The sequence below is a fragment of the Mytilus galloprovincialis genome, chromosome 3 (assembly GCF_965363235.1).
Source record: "Mytilus galloprovincialis chromosome 3, xbMytGall1.hap1.1, whole genome shotgun sequence".
Lineage (NCBI taxonomy): Eukaryota > Metazoa > Mollusca > Bivalvia > Mytilida > Mytilidae > Mytilus > Mytilus galloprovincialis.
In genome coordinates this window covers 50835931-50854098 of record NC_134840.1, presented here as the reverse complement: position 1 = coordinate 50854098, position 18168 = coordinate 50835931, and the positions used below count along the sequence as shown (strand labels likewise).

The 18168-nt window shown below is 30.3% G+C and overlaps 1 protein-coding gene across 3 annotated transcripts in view; it reads right to left on the bottom strand.

Annotated features, from left to right (window-relative positions):
* Positions 1 to 4094: 4094 nt before the first annotated feature.
* The window catches only part of LOC143068248 (MAPK/MAK/MRK overlapping kinase-like), a 37683-nt gene continuing 23609 nt past the window's right edge, over positions 4095 to 18168 (bottom strand). For all 3 annotated transcript variants that reach the window (XM_076242156.1, XM_076242155.1, XM_076242157.1), the window contains exons 6-13: positions 17024 to 17072; positions 15232 to 15317; positions 13481 to 13573; positions 12462 to 12563; positions 12009 to 12182; positions 11097 to 11361; positions 10064 to 10261; positions 4095 to 9526 (exon numbers count right to left, since the gene is read on the bottom strand). In XM_076242156.1, the coding sequence (XP_076098271.1) occupies positions 9446 to 9526; positions 10064 to 10261; positions 11097 to 11361; positions 12009 to 12182; positions 12462 to 12563; positions 13481 to 13573; positions 15232 to 15317; positions 17024 to 17072 (1048 nt within the window). In that variant the 3' untranslated portion in view covers positions 4095 to 9445. The remainder of the gene's footprint in view (positions 9527 to 10063; positions 10262 to 11096; positions 11362 to 12008; positions 12183 to 12461; positions 12564 to 13480; positions 13574 to 15231; positions 15318 to 17023; positions 17073 to 18168) is intronic.

Genomic DNA, 18168 nt, shown 5'->3' with positions numbered 1-18168 from the left:
CCAGGTCATCGGACACATTTTTTAAACTAAATACCCCAAGGATGATTGTGGCCAAGTTTGGTTAAATTTGGCGTAGTAGTTTCAGAGGACAAGATTTTTGTAAAAGTTTACGGACGACGGACGCCAAGTGATGAGAAAAGCTCACTTGACCTTTTAGGTCACGGGAGCTAAAAAAGGGTCTTAATATTCGGAATAGTTACATAAAAAAGGAAAACAAATTTAATATGTATTGTAATAGGTTTTAAATACAGGTTTTTCTCGGCAAATTATTTGCCCAAAATTAAACAACATTTCCAGGTCAGTTATGGTTGATTTGTCCATCTTAAGAAATGTAAACATACAGATTATTTTTTAATTTCTTATGTACATATACCATGTGTGCAATCGTATTTAATAAGCATGTACATTTTGTCATCTGTAATCAATTCTGTTAATGTGTAATGCTTTTAATTTCATAAAACTAGAGGCTCTAAAGAGCCTGTGTCGCTCACCTTGGTCTATGTGAATATTAAAGGAAGCAGATGGATTCATGACAAAATTGTGTTTTGGTGATGGTGATGTGTTTGTACATCTTACTTTACTGAACATTCTTGCTGCTTAAAATTATCTCTATCTATAATGAACTTGGCCCATTAGTTTCAGTGGAAAATGTTAGTAAAAATTTACAAATTTTATGAAAATTGTTAAAAATTGACTATAAAGAACAATAACTCCTAAGGGGGTCAATTGACCATTTCGGTCATGTTGACTTATTTGTAAATCTTACTTTGCTGAACATTATTGTTGTTTACAGTTTATCTCTATCAATAATAATATTCAAGATAATGACCAAATACAGCAAAATTTCCTTAAAACTAACAATTCAGGGTCAGTAACCCAACAACGGGTTGTCCAATTTCATCTAAAAATTTCTGAGCAGATAAATGTTGACCTGATAAACAATTTTACCCCATGTCAGATTTGCTCTAAATGCTTTGGGTTTTGAGTTATACGCCAAAAACTGCATTTTACCCCATTTTCTATTTTTAGCCATGGCGGCCATCTTGGTTGGATGGCTGGGTCATCGGACACATTTTTCAAACTACTAACCCAAAAGATGATTGTGGCCAAGTTTGGTTTAATTTGGCCCAGTAGTTTCAGAGGAGAAGATTTTTCTAAAAGATTACTAAGATTTACGAAAAATGGTTAAAAATTGACTATAAAGGGCAATAACTCCTAAAGGGGTCAACTGACCATTTCGGTCAAGTTGACTTATTTGTAAATCTTACCTTGCTGAACATTATTGCTGTTTACAGTTTATCTCTATCTATAATAATATTCAAGATAATAACCAAAAACAGCAAAATTTTCTTAAAATTACCAATTCAGGGGCAGCAACCCAACAACGGGTTGTTCAATTTATCTGAAAATTTCAGGGCAGATAGATCTTCACCTGATAAACAATTTTACCCCTGTCAGATTTGCTCTAAATGCTTTGGTTTTTGAGTTATAAGCCAAAAACTGCATTTTACCCCTATGTTCTATTTTTAGCCATGGCGGCCATCTTGGTTAGTTGGCTGGGTCACCGGACACATTTTTTAAACTAGATACCCCAATGATGATTGTGGCCAAGTTTGGTTTAATTTGGCCCAGTAGTTTCAGAGGAGAAGATTTTTGTAAAAGTTAACGCCGGACGACGGACGCAGGACGACGACGGACGACGGACGCCGGACGCCAAGTGATGGGAAAAGCTCACTTGGCCCTTCGGGCCAGGTGAGCTAAAAAACTTAGTCATGGTTGAAATTAATATTAATTAACAGTAACTTCTAATAATAAATTTACAGCTACACATCTATTATCACAATTATCACTTCCTTTACATAATTTTCAAGCAGTGTAAGGGAGGTAATCAAGTAATCAAACATATATATATAACAGTATTCTTTAAATTTTAATTGGAATTGGATTACCTGCCTTACACTGCTTTTAAATTGTATAAATTACCCTTTTCCCCCTAATTGCTTAATGATTTGATCAATTACCCCCTATAACCATCCCTTTGTAGTATGGAAACTTGTGGTATAATTTCAGAGAGATTTATAAACTTAAACACAAGTTATTGACTGAAAACTACAAAAATGCTTATTTGGGTCCCCTTTTTGGCCCCTCACTTATTGAAACCCCTCTTGGAGCAAGAACCCCAAAACTCAATTCTAGCCTTTCCTTTGTAGTAAGAAACCTTGTAGTATAATTTCAGAGAGATCCATACACTTAAACACAAGTTATTGTCTGTAAACTAGAAAAATGCTTCTTTTTGGCCCCTTATTCCTAAATGTTCAGGGATATTAACCCCAAACTGACACCAAGCCTTCCCTTCATTATATGGAACTTTGTGGTACAATGTCCGAGAGATCCATACAGTTAAACATAAGTTATTGTCCCGAAACTTCACAAATGCTTGTTTTTGGCCCCTTTTTGGCCCTTAATTCCTAGACTGTTTGCCCAATAACCCTTAAAATAAATCCCAACCTTCTAATTAATAGTATGAACATTGTGGTACAATTTCAAGGTAATTGAAATACTTATACACAACTTATTGTTCTGAAACTAGATAAATGTATGCTTTGGGCACCTTTGGGCCCCTAATTCCTAAACCGAAGGCACCATAACCCCCAACATCATTCCCAACTTTCCTTTTGTGGTTATAAACATTGAGTTAAAATTTTGATTTCTATTTACTTATACTAAAGTTATTATCCAGAAACTATCCATCATCGGACGACGCTGACGAAGTGATACCAATATACAACCGCAATTTTGTTGCATAAAAATGAAGGAAACTGATTATTTCAGTGACTTTTTTAAGTCCAAGGACCACAACTTTGCACAAAATTTGAACATATATATAACTTGTTTCTTATCTGTTTTGCTGTTCAGTATTTCCCTTTACCTATTTTAGTTTTTGCCAAAAACACCAAAAAATGACATAATTTCTGCTACTGTGAATTCTTTTATTTACATTTGTACCAATTTTCACAGATTTATAATTTCAAAATTTTGTAAAATGCTGCATAAAACTCCATATAACAATTATAATCTGTTGACGACTTAAATTCTTGTTTCACCTGTGCCAAATAAATCCTTAAATATTGGTATCCAAAGAAAAATAAGGAATCTGCATTATGTAGAATTATTTGAAGATCTTTTTATTCAGAACTGGTCAGTATTTTGTCTTTACATTAATAAATTTTTGTTCTTAAACCAAAATGATGTGCGCTTGGCAAAGTGGTAGCAAATACACATTATAAAGTCTTTGGTTTGATCATATTTAAAGTGTCTATGATATCAAAAGACTAGCATATTGGTTACACAGAGAATTGTTTACCACTAGCTTATGAACATACTGTAATTTTATACAGTGAAAACCATACAAATCAGTAAAATAAATAACAACAAAACTGAAATGTATATAGATATTTTTAATCATTTCCTTTCAAGTAGGACTTTTAAATAATTTAATAACCAAGTTAAAATGATATGTTACACTGCTTCAATATCACAGAATAAGAAATAAAAACACATATTAAAATAAAAACTTATATAAAAAGTTGGACGGGGATTGATTTTCACTAACAGACTAACATAACATACAGGGGAGTCAGTATGTTTCTTTATTAATTCAGTTTTATTGTGTGGTTTTCTAAGAATAAGCTTCAAGAAAACAAAATGTTTTTAACATTAAATAGAAAAATTTAAAGGAGAATAGATGGTAAAATATGTTTATATTAAAACAATACAATATCCCATCACTGGTTTTGCTTTTAAAGTGAAGAATGTAATCAGCCAACAACAATGACAATATTTCTGTTCATTATTGAATTTTAAATAAAGTAGCAAATTTTGAAAATAATTGTGAAAGTTCATATAAAAAACATCAGGAAATTATTATTAGAAAACTAAGTTGAAATAAAAGAAATTTGAAGACTGAAATAATTCAAACATCTATTCATGAATTCAAATAATTCATTTTTATCAAGAATTACTTATTGAAAAGAGAAAACAAAGAGGAAAGATGTGCATGAATGATCTTAAGTATGTAAGCCAAAAATTAATTATAAATCAACTGAATAAACAAATAAAAAGCTTGCACAACCAAAAGACGCTCCCTGAATTCCCTGTTGTCTAGATATATATTTAATTGTAAATAACAACAATACTCTATTGAATTTTCATAACCATCAGCAAACTTAACCTATGTTTAACCTTTAACAATGGATTTGCAAACTAAGACCAAATAACTATTAAACAAAAATCATTCAAAATAATATAACCACTTTTTTGGCCACTACATTATATAGGCACAAATTTAGAAGGCAAAGTGTAATAATATTTAGAAAAGCACTAAATTGTAAAATGGAACTCAACTTGTAATTTTTCAAACAAATTTTCAACATATTATAACTTGTGAATGGTATCACTTAACACAGTGGAAATCAAACTTGACCTGACGAGTAAAGGGGTTGTAATGTGATCCCTTGAAAATATCATGAAGCATGAGAACCCTCATAATGCAGTGCCAGTTTGTTCACATGTTTATATGGAAATTAGTGGTTATATCATAAACTTGTTAAAATGAAAATTTCAAAAGTGATTATCAAAATTAACAGATATTGCTATTTTCTTTCTGATAACATTTTTCTTTTTAAAATTGAGTCAAATAGCAGTCACGTTTCTTCAAATGTAACGACTTAAAACATCAAGAAATCCATCTGCTAAAAAGACCAAGAATGAATTTAAATAAACTCATTACATTTTCTAAGTTCAATTTTGTTTAACTTAAATGGCGCCATAAATATACTGCTTAAACAAACTGAGAGGACATGTGGTTATTTAACAAGATACCCAATTTATTAACATGATCAAAATATCAAAGGGTTAACAATACTGATTTGACACAATACAATCTCAGCTAACAGGTACATTTATTTAACAAGGCACTTAGTCCTTATAATACTGTTCACATTTTGTTTCCTGTTCAAATGTTGGTATTCAAGGTGTTTAATAATTATCAAAATCTTCTTATGGACTTGCAATTTGTAGTTTGCCGCCATTACCGAAAATCATAAAATGGTATATAAAGAATTCATGTACACTAACATTTAAATATTAAAAAACTTGGTTAAGATTTTTTCTTATCATATATATTTAAAAATTTACCTCTTCTTCTAAATGATATAAGAAAAAAAAATATTTTCTATAAAAATTCATTCAACATATTAGCTTCATTGGAATATCCAATTCATCTAATAGTAATCAAGATTTACTAATATTATTTAGTTTGTCGAACTATTCTGTGTTAGTCTGATATAAATGTAATCTTAAATTCTCATTATAAAATAAAATGTTTTAAAAATCCCTGGTTTTAGAGATCGACAAAATTGTGAAAGTAGCAAAATCTCATCGATGTATCCACATTCACCTTGAAATATTCAAATATATAGTATTTATATATTGGTCAACCCTTTTCAAGTATATAATGTATAAAATGCAACATTTAAAAAGAATTAATAAAATTTAATTGATAATGTAACAAAAACCTATACATAACTGAGTTGCTGGAAACTATAACATTTCCATAACAAGAAGAATGAACTCTTATAACATCATCTGAAGGTTACACAAAGGTTATAGAAAACTGAAAGCTTTTGGCACTAACATAATTAACAAAAATAAAATTTACATATAATTAACATTGAATCACAGGGTTGATGCCATTGAAAAGTCATCTAATATAGGTTCTCTAAATGACATAGATTTGTACACTGATGGAACTTTTTAAAGATAATTCACTGTTTCATTCAGCATTATGTCCATGTAACTTTTCTTAAAATGCTCTCTTTTGCAATAAAAATATATACATTGATTTTTTGTGGAATACAATTTAAGATTTTTGTAGATCATAATCATGCAAGATATACCCTATTCATGTGGCAATCATCAGCTCTACGAAACGAAACCGTAATAAGAATAAAATACACTAAATGAGCTGTATAATGATATTTTTTTATACCATGACCTTCACCACCTAAAAGGGTCTTAACAAAACACTGAATATCACTGGTATAAGCACAGTCCTCTTGTGGACAGCTATATGGTGATCTATAGAATTACTTGTTTTTCTCTTGAAGGATTTATATTTTAGAGCATCTAAATCTTGTTAATGTATCCACATTCACCTTCCAAATATTTAAATATATAGCATGTGTCGGTAATTTTTTTTCAGTTTACATTTTTTGTCTTCTGCAGTATTTTAACTCCAGAAAAAAAGACTAAGAAAACTTGTGTATGTATATTTTAAAACATGGTATTATTTCACTAATGATTTTAAGCATTTGGACTGGTGTCTCAAATTAAACAATGACAGAATTGCCAACTGAACACTTTCCAATAAAGAATACCTGTCATCAATCATTCGCAGAAGAATATTTAAAAAAAATTATATTTCATTTGTGCCAAAGGGTTTTATTTCATTTGCATCCAAAATAAATTCTGCTTTTGTGCCAAATTGCAGGTTAAATATAACAGAAACCTTTTAATATAAGTTAATCCTGACTAAGAGGCTCACATAAGACACCTTTCCCCAAAAATATACCGATGTCAGTATTTAGAATGACTTGAACAATGGCACCATCTAAATGACAAATCACAGTTGGTTACACATTATAAATGCATTGTCATTAATCATGTATATAATACTATGTACAACTAAAATGAATACTGTTATTAAGGTCTTTTTCACGCAAAACTCACTATCATCCTTCACAATAAATAGGTTATACATTTAACTAACAATTTACTTGGTTTTCTAAAAAGAATGCCATCACAAATGATAACAGAAACATGTAAAAAATCTACTCAAGAAGATGTCCTCAAAGAAATATATAAACTTTAATGCAATTTTAACTTGAGTAATTCTGAAAATCTGGACAAGTAGTTCAAAAGTGTAAAGGTTAGATGTTCAGGAATGGTCTATGCTTTGCAAGAACCAGTCTAGCAATAAATTTTAAATCTTAGAATCTATTTAATACATTTCACTTATCAATATATATATATATATATATATATATATATACAGTCGACTCTCGTTATGTCGAAGTCAGCCGGACCAGAGAAATATTTCGAGATACACGTAGTTCGACTCAAACGAACACCGGAACTTCGACAATCTAAGGGACACAACTCTTGCTTAGCTTGGTAAAGCTAAAATAAATCCGGGTGAATATGGCAAGGGGATCGATATTCTAGTATCAGATCGATGTATTTGTATGTCACAGTCTTTTATTATTATGATGACATTTTTTTTACTTATTCAATTAAAAAAAAATCCTATGGCTTTTCCAAGAGAGTAATTTCCAATCGATAGTTTCGTTATTCAGGTCGGTTATAGCTGACAAAATTGTTTATTCTCGGAAACAAGAGATTTAAGAAAATTTTGATTTCTATTCATTTTGTTTTATCTCACTCTTTCTTTTCAAAAGAAAATATAACAAGATTAAAGACGCCGTTTGAGTAGTTTTTAGGTGATCATCAACGGAAGCCATAATCCTCACTTTAAACACACCCAAGCTCATTAGTGTAAATCACAAATTAATTGTTTTGTAAACATTTTAAATACTTTTTCATGAACATGAACAATGTATCACTAATTATTTATAAAAATTCTATAAAAGATAATCTTAGGTAAACACTCATGGAAATAGCATGTCATAAATCAATACAGTGTTCAGTGACCGGAAATTTAATTACACATGTATTGTTAGATTAACTCTTCAATCCATTTTTAAAAATCCCGGAGGTCATGTTTTGACATATGTGTATTAGTTCGAGATAAAAAATGAATTTTGAATGCTTTTGCTAACCTTGGGACCGTAAATTTAGTTCGACTCAACCGAAATTTCGACTCATCCAATTTCGACTCATCAGGAGTCGAATTACATACTTTTGTATGGAATAAAGTTCGGGACCACGTGAAAACTTCGACTCATCCGAAATTTCGAGTCAACTGAGTTCGAGACAACGAGAGTTAACTGTATATATATACATAAGAAGATGTGGGATAATTGCCAATGAGACTATTCACCAGAGACCAAATGACATAGAAGTTATCAACTATAGGTCAGCACACTGCCTTTCCCCCATACACAGGTTTATAACTTGACATGGCTGTATTGACTTTTGATTAAGATTAAACACTGAATACCTTAAAATTTTAAGAATCTAACATGGAGCTAAAAGGGGTCCATATTTATCCATGAAAGCCTAAAATAGCATGGAGATAAAACAAGAACCTTTAAACATTTTACTGTTTGCTTGCATATCATCTGTAAAATGAATTCTGTAATATTTTCAGTATGCCTTTAGAAATAAGAGAAGTATATAATGTATACCTTTGGTTTGAAAATAGTAAATTAATAATATGAAAAGATGCAATTCAAATTATCTTTCAGAACATCTTCAAAATCAATCAAGAACATTTGAAAAAAACATACATGAAAACTAAAAAACACATATATGGTTCTGATGTTTGTATATATAAATAAGTATGAACAAGTCAATTTCTTACAGTTAAGAAGATAACCATATACCCTGTCAACAGTGAGTACAATGAAAGATTGAATTTTCAAATATGCATGAATAATTGATGTCGCACCAACTAATTTCTTATTTTTTAATTTTCTGTATATGAATAACACATTGTTGTTTGTTTGTCAAGTAATAAAATGTTGGTTGCTATATCAACGAAATCTGTGAAAACATGAATGACTGTAAGATATGCTACAGTAAGTTACTGTGGATTAATTTATTTTCGTGGGTATCAATTTTGTGGATTGAGGAAAACTTGCATTTGCATAAACATTTGATTTTGGGGTTTTGCCAACCTTTGCATTCAAAGCCAATACACAATTTGTATGTCATTGAAAATTTCAGTTCGTGGTTCACCTGTACCAACGAAACCCAAGAAAATTTGTATCCAACGAATAATAATGAATCTACAGTAGCTCCCGACATTTGATGAGAATAACTGGCAGATGTTTGAGCAATTTCTGTCAACAAAATGACTAGCCTTACATATGTTTACATTCTGTAATTACTATAAATTAATTTTACACATTTTAAAGAGCTACAGTATATTGACTGAGAAATTCAGTGCGAGACCTGAGAAATTCTGCAAACAACTATAAAGGTGCTCTCAGAACTGTTTTTCACAAGATGTAGCACTGAATATAGACGATTTCTTGATAAAAGAACCCACTACATTCTATTAAAATGATGCAGCTTACAAATTGTAAAACATGGCTACCACAAAACAATGAATATCTAAATATGGCTTCTCATCTGCACATTCAAACAATATCTCAGTCATCAACAGAACTGTATATAGTATTGTCATTGTTACAATAGTCAGCTAAAATCCTGCCCCTCGTCGATCTAACGAAGGGAGATAAGTGTTTGTACTCAATATATTCTTTGTTGCTTTACTGTTTGCCTGAAAAAATAAAGGATTTTTTTTTTAATTAGTGGTGTTTTCATATTTATTATGTTTGTTCAAAAATTTTGTTACATTTTCCTGAAAAACCCATCATGAGCAATTCTACATAATGTTGCAATCATTTATGTCAGATAGTTTTATCTTTTTAAAGATAGAAACAGAAAATTCAAAAATCAATGATGTATTAATTGCAAAATGTGTCCATTCCTAGAAACAGATCAATGTAACTTTTCATTTTCTTTAATATTGTTTTAATCAAATTATTTAATTAATTTCTTCTTTCTTATTGTAAAAGTTGTAATTTTTGTGTACACATTTAATACCTATGATTTAAAAAAGACCCATTCTTCTTCTATTTTAATCTTCTATTCCGCTTGGTTGTAATGTTGTTCTACAAACTGATTTATACTTTAGTCTTTTGTTGTTCAAATTTTCTTTTTATAAAGAATATTGATTATAATTTTGCAGAAAAAAATAAACTTGTCAAAGCTATCAAAATATGATGCACTACAAATATAATTGAATAGTACTTACTTTATGTGGTTTATAAGTACTATTTATACTTGGTAGTAAAGACATAGTTCCATTATTATGTAATGCACTATAAGATCCTGAGAAAGCAGCAGCATGAAATGATGGATTTATTGAACCTGTATGCATTGGAACTTTCGGAAGATTAAGTCCTGTGTGATTTGTAAATTGATGGCTTTCTATTAATTTCTTATTTCTTCTCTGGAATAGAAAGAATAGCAAAACTTAAGCATCATATTTAAAAGTTACAAGTTTGACATACTTCAATATATAATTCCAATATATTTAGCAACACACTGAATTATCTCCCTTTTCACACAATTTATCCAAATTATATACTTGTCATAATTCAGATTTTATGCTTTTTTCGTTAAGTGGATGTTTACTTGTTTTGTTCAAATGTCTTTTTGATCAAGTTAAGCCATTTCAATTGATATTGCATAGTGTGAGTCTTTTTAAAGTTACACTACTGTGACGTGTCTCAGGTTAGGGTGAAGGTTTACACCTGTTAAAATTTTAAAAACTTGCTGCATTTGTATGCACCTGTCTAAGACAGATGCATGTTGTTCAGTGGTGGTTGTTTGTGTGATTAAAAAGCATTTTTTTTATATAGATTAGACCATTGGTTTTTCTGTTTGAACTGTTTTACACTAGTCATTTTGAGGCCTTTTAGAGCTTGCTGTTTGATGGTGGGGCAAGGCTTGATGCTTTAATTTGCTAATTCAAAATTTCTATTTGAGCTCAGTGTTGAAGGTCCTACTATAATTGTTAACTTTTTATACATAGTGACTTGGATGGAAAGTTGTCTCATTGGCACTCATACCACTTCTTCTTTTCACATTTTTTATAACTGTTCAATATCCAATTCATAATGCAATCTGAATTTTCATACAAATTTTATTTTATCTTTTTCATTTATAAACTCACTTTTTTTCCTTAAAATAGAAAGTAGGAGAAAGCAGCTATCCATCCTTAAAGGGATTTAATATTAGTTTTTTTAATTTAAACACCATACAACAATATAATACAAACTTACAGGAACTCGTTTTCTATCTTTAAATAAATGAGGATGACTGGGTAAGGATTGAGCTTTAGGTAGACTAGGTACTATTGTACTACTGCTAGCATCAGAATCAGATTTCTTCTTTTCTGATCGTGATGTGTCCATATCAGGTGAAGCTGTTATTTCTGATGGAGGCACTGGTTTAGTTAAATCTAAAGTTTTCTTTTCCTTTTCTTCATGCTGTTGTTGCTGTTGTTGTTTTGCTTTGGCCATCATGGCTGCCCTTTTATCAGCATCCCTATAAACATCCAAAATTAAGCATTTTTTTATATGGAGATTGCAATCAGGCATTTTGAAAGAAGCTACATTACAAACACTATACAGTGTACAACCAAGGAACCTAAATATAATTTCTTTCTTTACATATTGAAGATTTTAACTTTCATTGAACCATGTTTGATCAAAGACACAGTTCTATTTCATGAAAATGAATGTATAATCAGAAAAAAATTGTAAGGGAATCAAATATCCTATATTTTAGCATGATCAGATGGTGAATGTGATGTATAATTCCCTCTTTTTACAATTAGGAGATAACTGTATTGTATTTTAAGCTCTGACTGCATCAATTGTGATTTGATGGTAGTAAACTAAGTTTACTGGTGATGTGTTAGCAGAGCCAATAAACAAGTAATTGCGACCATCAAATCACCAATTGATGCCATCGGAGCTTAAAATACAATATTGTCATCTCCATTTTAATGAAACTGACAGAAAACAACTTCAAATCATACATTTAAAATATGTCAAATGTCGTCTGCACTTGTGCGTACATTTTCATAGCATCAATTGTGAATTGATGCCATGAAAATTGGCAACGTTATCCAATCAAAATGTATGTTACAAATGATGTTGCATTAGAATTAACAACAGTAGTGTACTTACCTGAGATCTTTGAAATACTGATGTCTCAAAGCCTGTTTAGCTGACATTCTCTCATCTGGGTCATATGTACACATTTGATATATTAATTCTACAGCATCAGTGCTTACATGTGGCAGTAATCTTTCTATACCACTACCTTTCTTAGATGGAAAATTAAAGTTCATTCCTCGTGACCTGTAATATAACAGTAAGGTTTATGACAGTGTCCTTCTTAATCAGATATCATGTTATATATGTTGGTATGGCAACTATACCATTATTGTAGTCAAATTATATATTATTGTACAAACAATGTGGGATATTGTCAATAGTCACATAAAGCCTTGTTTGAGATGTAATTCAATGTTTCCCCTTCAAATGCAAACATTTACAATTTCCTGAAACATATTTTCTTTCTTTAAACAGACAACTGACAATTTTCAAACTATTGATAAATCAACTGCTACTACTTACTTTTTCAATTTATTGAGTACTGAAGGATCTGGTGTCCCTAAAATGTCATGGATTTTAGCTATTTGGTCTACTTCATTAGAACCAGGAAACAGAGGATGCAAGCTAAAATATAAAAGTTATCTCCCTTTGAACATATTGGTACATGCAACACACATTGTATTACCATTTCAACTTTAAAGTTGTTTAACACCCATTTAAATATTGACTGACTAAATATTAAAACAATAAAACTGTAAAGGAAATGAATGTCATTTGTATTGAGTAATGTCTTAAAAATTGATATAAAGCTTTTGTTTTAATCCTTTTTTGGGATGAGTGGATATCGAATTATGCACATCTGACCTTCTCCAATCCTTGCTATGGAGGGTTCTGAGTGGCTTTGCATGATGTATTATAAAACAGCCAGCACCTGGAAAGACTGGAAGTAAAATTGATGCCTCATATAGAGCAAGCACAAATTGTGCACTGAAAGTTTGAGAACTCTTGCAATAGTTGTATTTTTTATGAGGGAAAAACCTCATCCTTGTTTTCCAATAACAGGAAAATATTATTGGCATTCATCCCAGCAGACACATTGTAGAACCAAAATATTGGACTTATTGTGATTTTGTTTAATGTTGAAAAAAAAAGCATGAAATATTTTCTACTGAACATAAGATATCAACAATCAATCAATCACCAATTTAAACAAATCTGTAATGATATTTCTATAAACAAAATATCTATTTGATAAGAAATACAGTCTTTATCAATGCAGACATGAAGGTTGTATATCTTATAAACTGCAAGAGTAGATAAATGTTCAAGTTATAATTAGTTCAAGTGTAGGAAACTGGCATGACATGTACCAGAAAAGGTTATCAAGATGTCTTTGCAGATAGTTGAAAAACTTGCATAGTTGTGTATAAAACATATTCCAGAACCAAGTATATCTGTGCCATCAATGTCTCCAAATGTCCCCCAAAACAACACCCAATATATTTTTTTAGGAAAAATACTTGGTATATTGAGCACTTTACCTGAGAATTTCAAAGAAGACACAACCAACACTCCACATATCCATTTTATAAGTATAGTAACCATCTGTTAATAAACATTCAGGTGCTCTGTACCTGTAATATGAATATAAATTACATATAAGTTTTAGATTTCTCCTCTTTATTTCCGTCTAATTTATCAAGGACAGAAACTCATAAAATTAATCTGATCAGCAGGAACTGTGAAAACAATGTTGCATTTGCTGTCCTTCAAATATGTAGAAGTTTCACCTTACAGATTTTCTGCCTAGTCCTTGGGAAGACATAAATACATAAATTTATCATATCCTCCCCCGTAAAAAATATTCTATGGTAAACAGGTTTGCAATACAAAATATTTATAAATAATCTCAAGCAATCCTTCAATTAAAACTTCAATAAAATTGGTAAGTGTTTCTCAAGATTTTAAGGTAACTATTTCATTTCCATTTTAACCAAACATTTCATAGCTATATATGTTTTTAATTCTTAAAATGTGATCTCTACAAACATAGAAATAACTTAGTCCATCACTTGCTCAGCTATCCCAATAAATAAATCAGATATACAAATAAAATTTGGATATGTACATTTATATATCATATGAAGAAATATAGTCTAGTTTCTATCAAATGCAACACACACACAAAAACATACTTCTGCCATATATTGTGGTGGAGACAGTATTCAAATAAACTTTTACTGCATACAAAATTGTGTCTTTCCTGATTTGCATGACAACCAATAAACATGGAATAATTGTTTTATCCCTATTTTTTCAAATTTACCCTGGATGCTTTAATGATCAAATTTTCAAATCATCATAATCTAGTGCTATTGGGAATTTCTCAGTAGAGTAGACAATGAATGTTTGATGTCATAATCCATCATCATAGAAATGCCTAAGAATATAGTGATAAACAGATTATCAATGGTCTTTTAAACTTGAGGATGTTTCTGGGCAACATCTCACCAAAGGGCTGTCACCCTTCCATGAGATTGTAGCAGAGATACTGCTTGTTCGAAGGAACAACAATTATCTATAAGACCACTGTAATTTTCTTTTGGTTGTGATATTCCCAAAAATATTCAGAGATGTTTTAATTTGCAAATGAAGTATATTGTACTACAGACTGTGGCAGTTGGTAAATACTTGTATGAACAAATAACATTCCTTCCTCCAACATTGTCCAATCCTGAATGATTTAGCTCCTATTTCCAGGAAAAGGGAGATGAAAGGTTGAGGTCAATTGTTTTATTGCTGTTTTAGTAACAGTGTTTCAAAATGATACAACATTTTTGTTTTGATTCATTAACTTACAAAATGTGATATCAATATTCATACAAATTCTAGGATAAATTTCAATCTATCAACCCAGAACTGAGAGTCACTTATTAAAAAAAAACATCAACATAAGCAGAACTTTATGTTGTAATTTTAAAACTGTTATTGAAATCCCTCACAACTCCTTAATACAATGGTTTCAATTTTTCGCAGGGTTGTTTTTTAAAAATTAGACTAAGAAGCCTTTTACTGTATTTTAAATGTCATCACTTATTGTGATGTTGGATAAAAGTTAGAACATACATGATCTTAAGGTATAGGTAAAGTTAAATCTCATTCAAAGAACTTTCATACCAATAAAGGAAAGTTCTTTTATTAAGTTTGCATAATTTGGCTTAATTAAATATTTAAATGGTATCTATAATCTGCAGATTAGCATAGGTTATGACATCTTTATTGAGACACTAACCATCTGGTAGATATATATTCTGTATAGGGTTGCTTTGAGTATACACTTCTACAAGAACCAAAATCAGCTAACTTTAACAAGTCTTCCTAAAATAAAAAAAGAAAACTATTAACACAGTTTGAATCAAGTAGACAAAAGGTGTTTCTTGAAAAATAAAAATAAACCGAACAAACATAAAGGGATTAATATATGATTTAACAAGAACTTAACCTCCTTATAAGATCTGTAAAAAATCAATATACCTATATGTAATGATTAATCCTTGAAGAATAAGTATATATACATAGGTGGGAGTCAAAACTCTCGTTACCATGTCAGAATATAAACATCTTATACTGTATGTTTTAGCAGAAGACAAAAATATAAATAATAAAACATATTATGTTGTTTACAAATAAAAAGTAGTTTAATAATTGAATGATTCTTTTATATTATGCTTGTACTATACCAACCATATTGCAAATGAGAACATGTTGATTATGCATGTACACAAAATGTGTATAAAATGTCAATATAATCCCTTTTTTGTACTATATCAACACACTATACAAAATTTGTTATATACTAACTCACAAGGTTATGAATGACATGTAAATAAAAAGTCCCTTATCACTACATTTGTAAGTAAGAGATATTATTCTGACTTAAAGTCAGCCTGCCTTTTGTTACTCAAATGCTGCAAAATGGTATTAGGTGCTGTTATATTATTGCCAATGAGACAAACTATCCAACAGATATAAAATAGAAGTAATGGTAAAATTGCCAATGAAACACCTCTTCACAAGAGACCAAATGACACAGAAATTAACAACAATATGTCACTGTACAGCTTCCAGATGAGCAGACTTTCACATGACCACTGATGTGTTTGTATTGAGTATGCTTTTGAAAGCATTACAGTACATATTGGAAATGTTTGATTTCCTGGTTAAATGATAAACCCATTGATTATATGGGGACGAAGTCCCCTATTACAGTAGAAAATTCAATAAAAAAAAAAAAAAAAAAAAAAAAAAAAATCGGGAAAATTTCCCGAATTTTTCATTGTACTAATGAACTCAAAATCGTTCAATTTTTTTTTTGTCGCGTTTTTTAATTTCCGGATCTGCGCAGAACACATAACTCTACTTCCTTCTTCCGGTCTTGTTGTCGTAAGACTTTGATTAGTCTAGTAAAATATAGGAACTCAAGGAACACAATACCAATATTTCATTTTTAATCATTCTTTGTCTTTGGTATGAATAAACGTTACCTCATTTGCGTTTCTTTGTTTACATTGAACATAATGTCATAACTTAAATAACGTCACAAGTAAAATCCCTAACAACAGAACCAAAATCGGAAACGTTACGGTATTTCCGTCTCTTTTTTTAACAAATATTTAAGTTACAAAAAAATTAATTTAAACAAACTTCGTCCCCATTCACAGGGAATGCCTGCCTCACATTAGCTTTTACATGTATCACTAATGACCTCAAAACTAGTGTCAAATTAATATGCTTGATTTTAATGTATTGTTTGATCTGGTTGCCTCTTTTATAGACCTTAAACTTAGATATGTTTAGACATTGGTCAGAAAATACATTCCTTATAGACAGGTGAATAGCCAGTTCTCCTAATTCAACCATAAGTTTTTAATTCACTTTGAAGTTCCAACCATTAATAAAACTATCACAAACCCTAACCATATCTATGACATATATAGTGGCTGATTAATAGCCATTTCCATGTTAATTAACAGTTGTACCTAAACATAGAACTGAAACAATTATAAATGATGAATGGTTCTTACTTTAATTAATATGTTTTCAGGTTTAACATCTCTGTGAAATATACCATGCCTAGAAAAGATCAAATATTATATGATTATTCAATAAACAATGATCAACAATGGCAATATGCAGACATTGATATATGATAAACTCACTTTGTTGGTCTAAAACAACTAATATAACTATTCTGTTCAAAGGAGTAAACTTTTACTATTATGATGTGATTGTTTTCAATTGGAAAGAATTTATGGTAAAACCTTGTCTGTAAAGCAGTCCACTCCTTATTATTTTACTGTACATGACAAACTAACAAATTATACCATATTTTACTTCAAAACTAATGTAAACAAGAATGTGTCCATAGTACATGGATGCTTTACTTGCACTATCATTTTCTATGTTCAGTGGACCGATAAATTGGGGTAAATACTCTTATTCTGCATTAAAATTAGAAAGATCATATTATAGGGAACATGTGTACAAAGTTTCAAGTTGATCGGACTCCAACTTCATAAAAAACTATCTTGACAAAAAACTTTAGCCTAAAGCAAGACAGACGAACAAACAGATGCACAGACCAGAAAACATAATGCCCCTGAACTATCGTAGGTCGGGCATAGGTGGGGCATAACAACTGTCAAATTTACCCATAAAAATTGAAGTTGAAAAAAAAATCCCTTCTCATATGAGTTTTTTCCCTTCCTTCTTTTATCTATTACTTGGTATGATTGCCAGAAAAGTTGAAAGTAGTAGAAGGCCAATTACTATTAGTTGGCTGTCTGATTCCAAAGGGGAAAAATGTTCTATGCAAATGAAATTCAAATAAACAAATGATGACTTAAATTACATTTGCCAAAGGGATATTCATTTGTTGATTTAAAAAGTATAAGCACAATTTCATTTCGAATGTCATTTCCAATGTAACAAAAGTTTGTTTTATAAAAACATCATGTTTTCCATTCTTTTCATACTAACTGGCACACCCCAGTTACACTATTTATTTCTATCTAACAATCTTTATTCAAGGAATTAAAAATCACAATTAAATATTTTACCATTGTAACAATACATTTGGATTTTAAAGTTTAACATTTGCTAGTTTGCCTTTTGTGAAACAGTTTGATAAAAATCATTTTGAACAATGATAAAATTTATTAGGAAGATT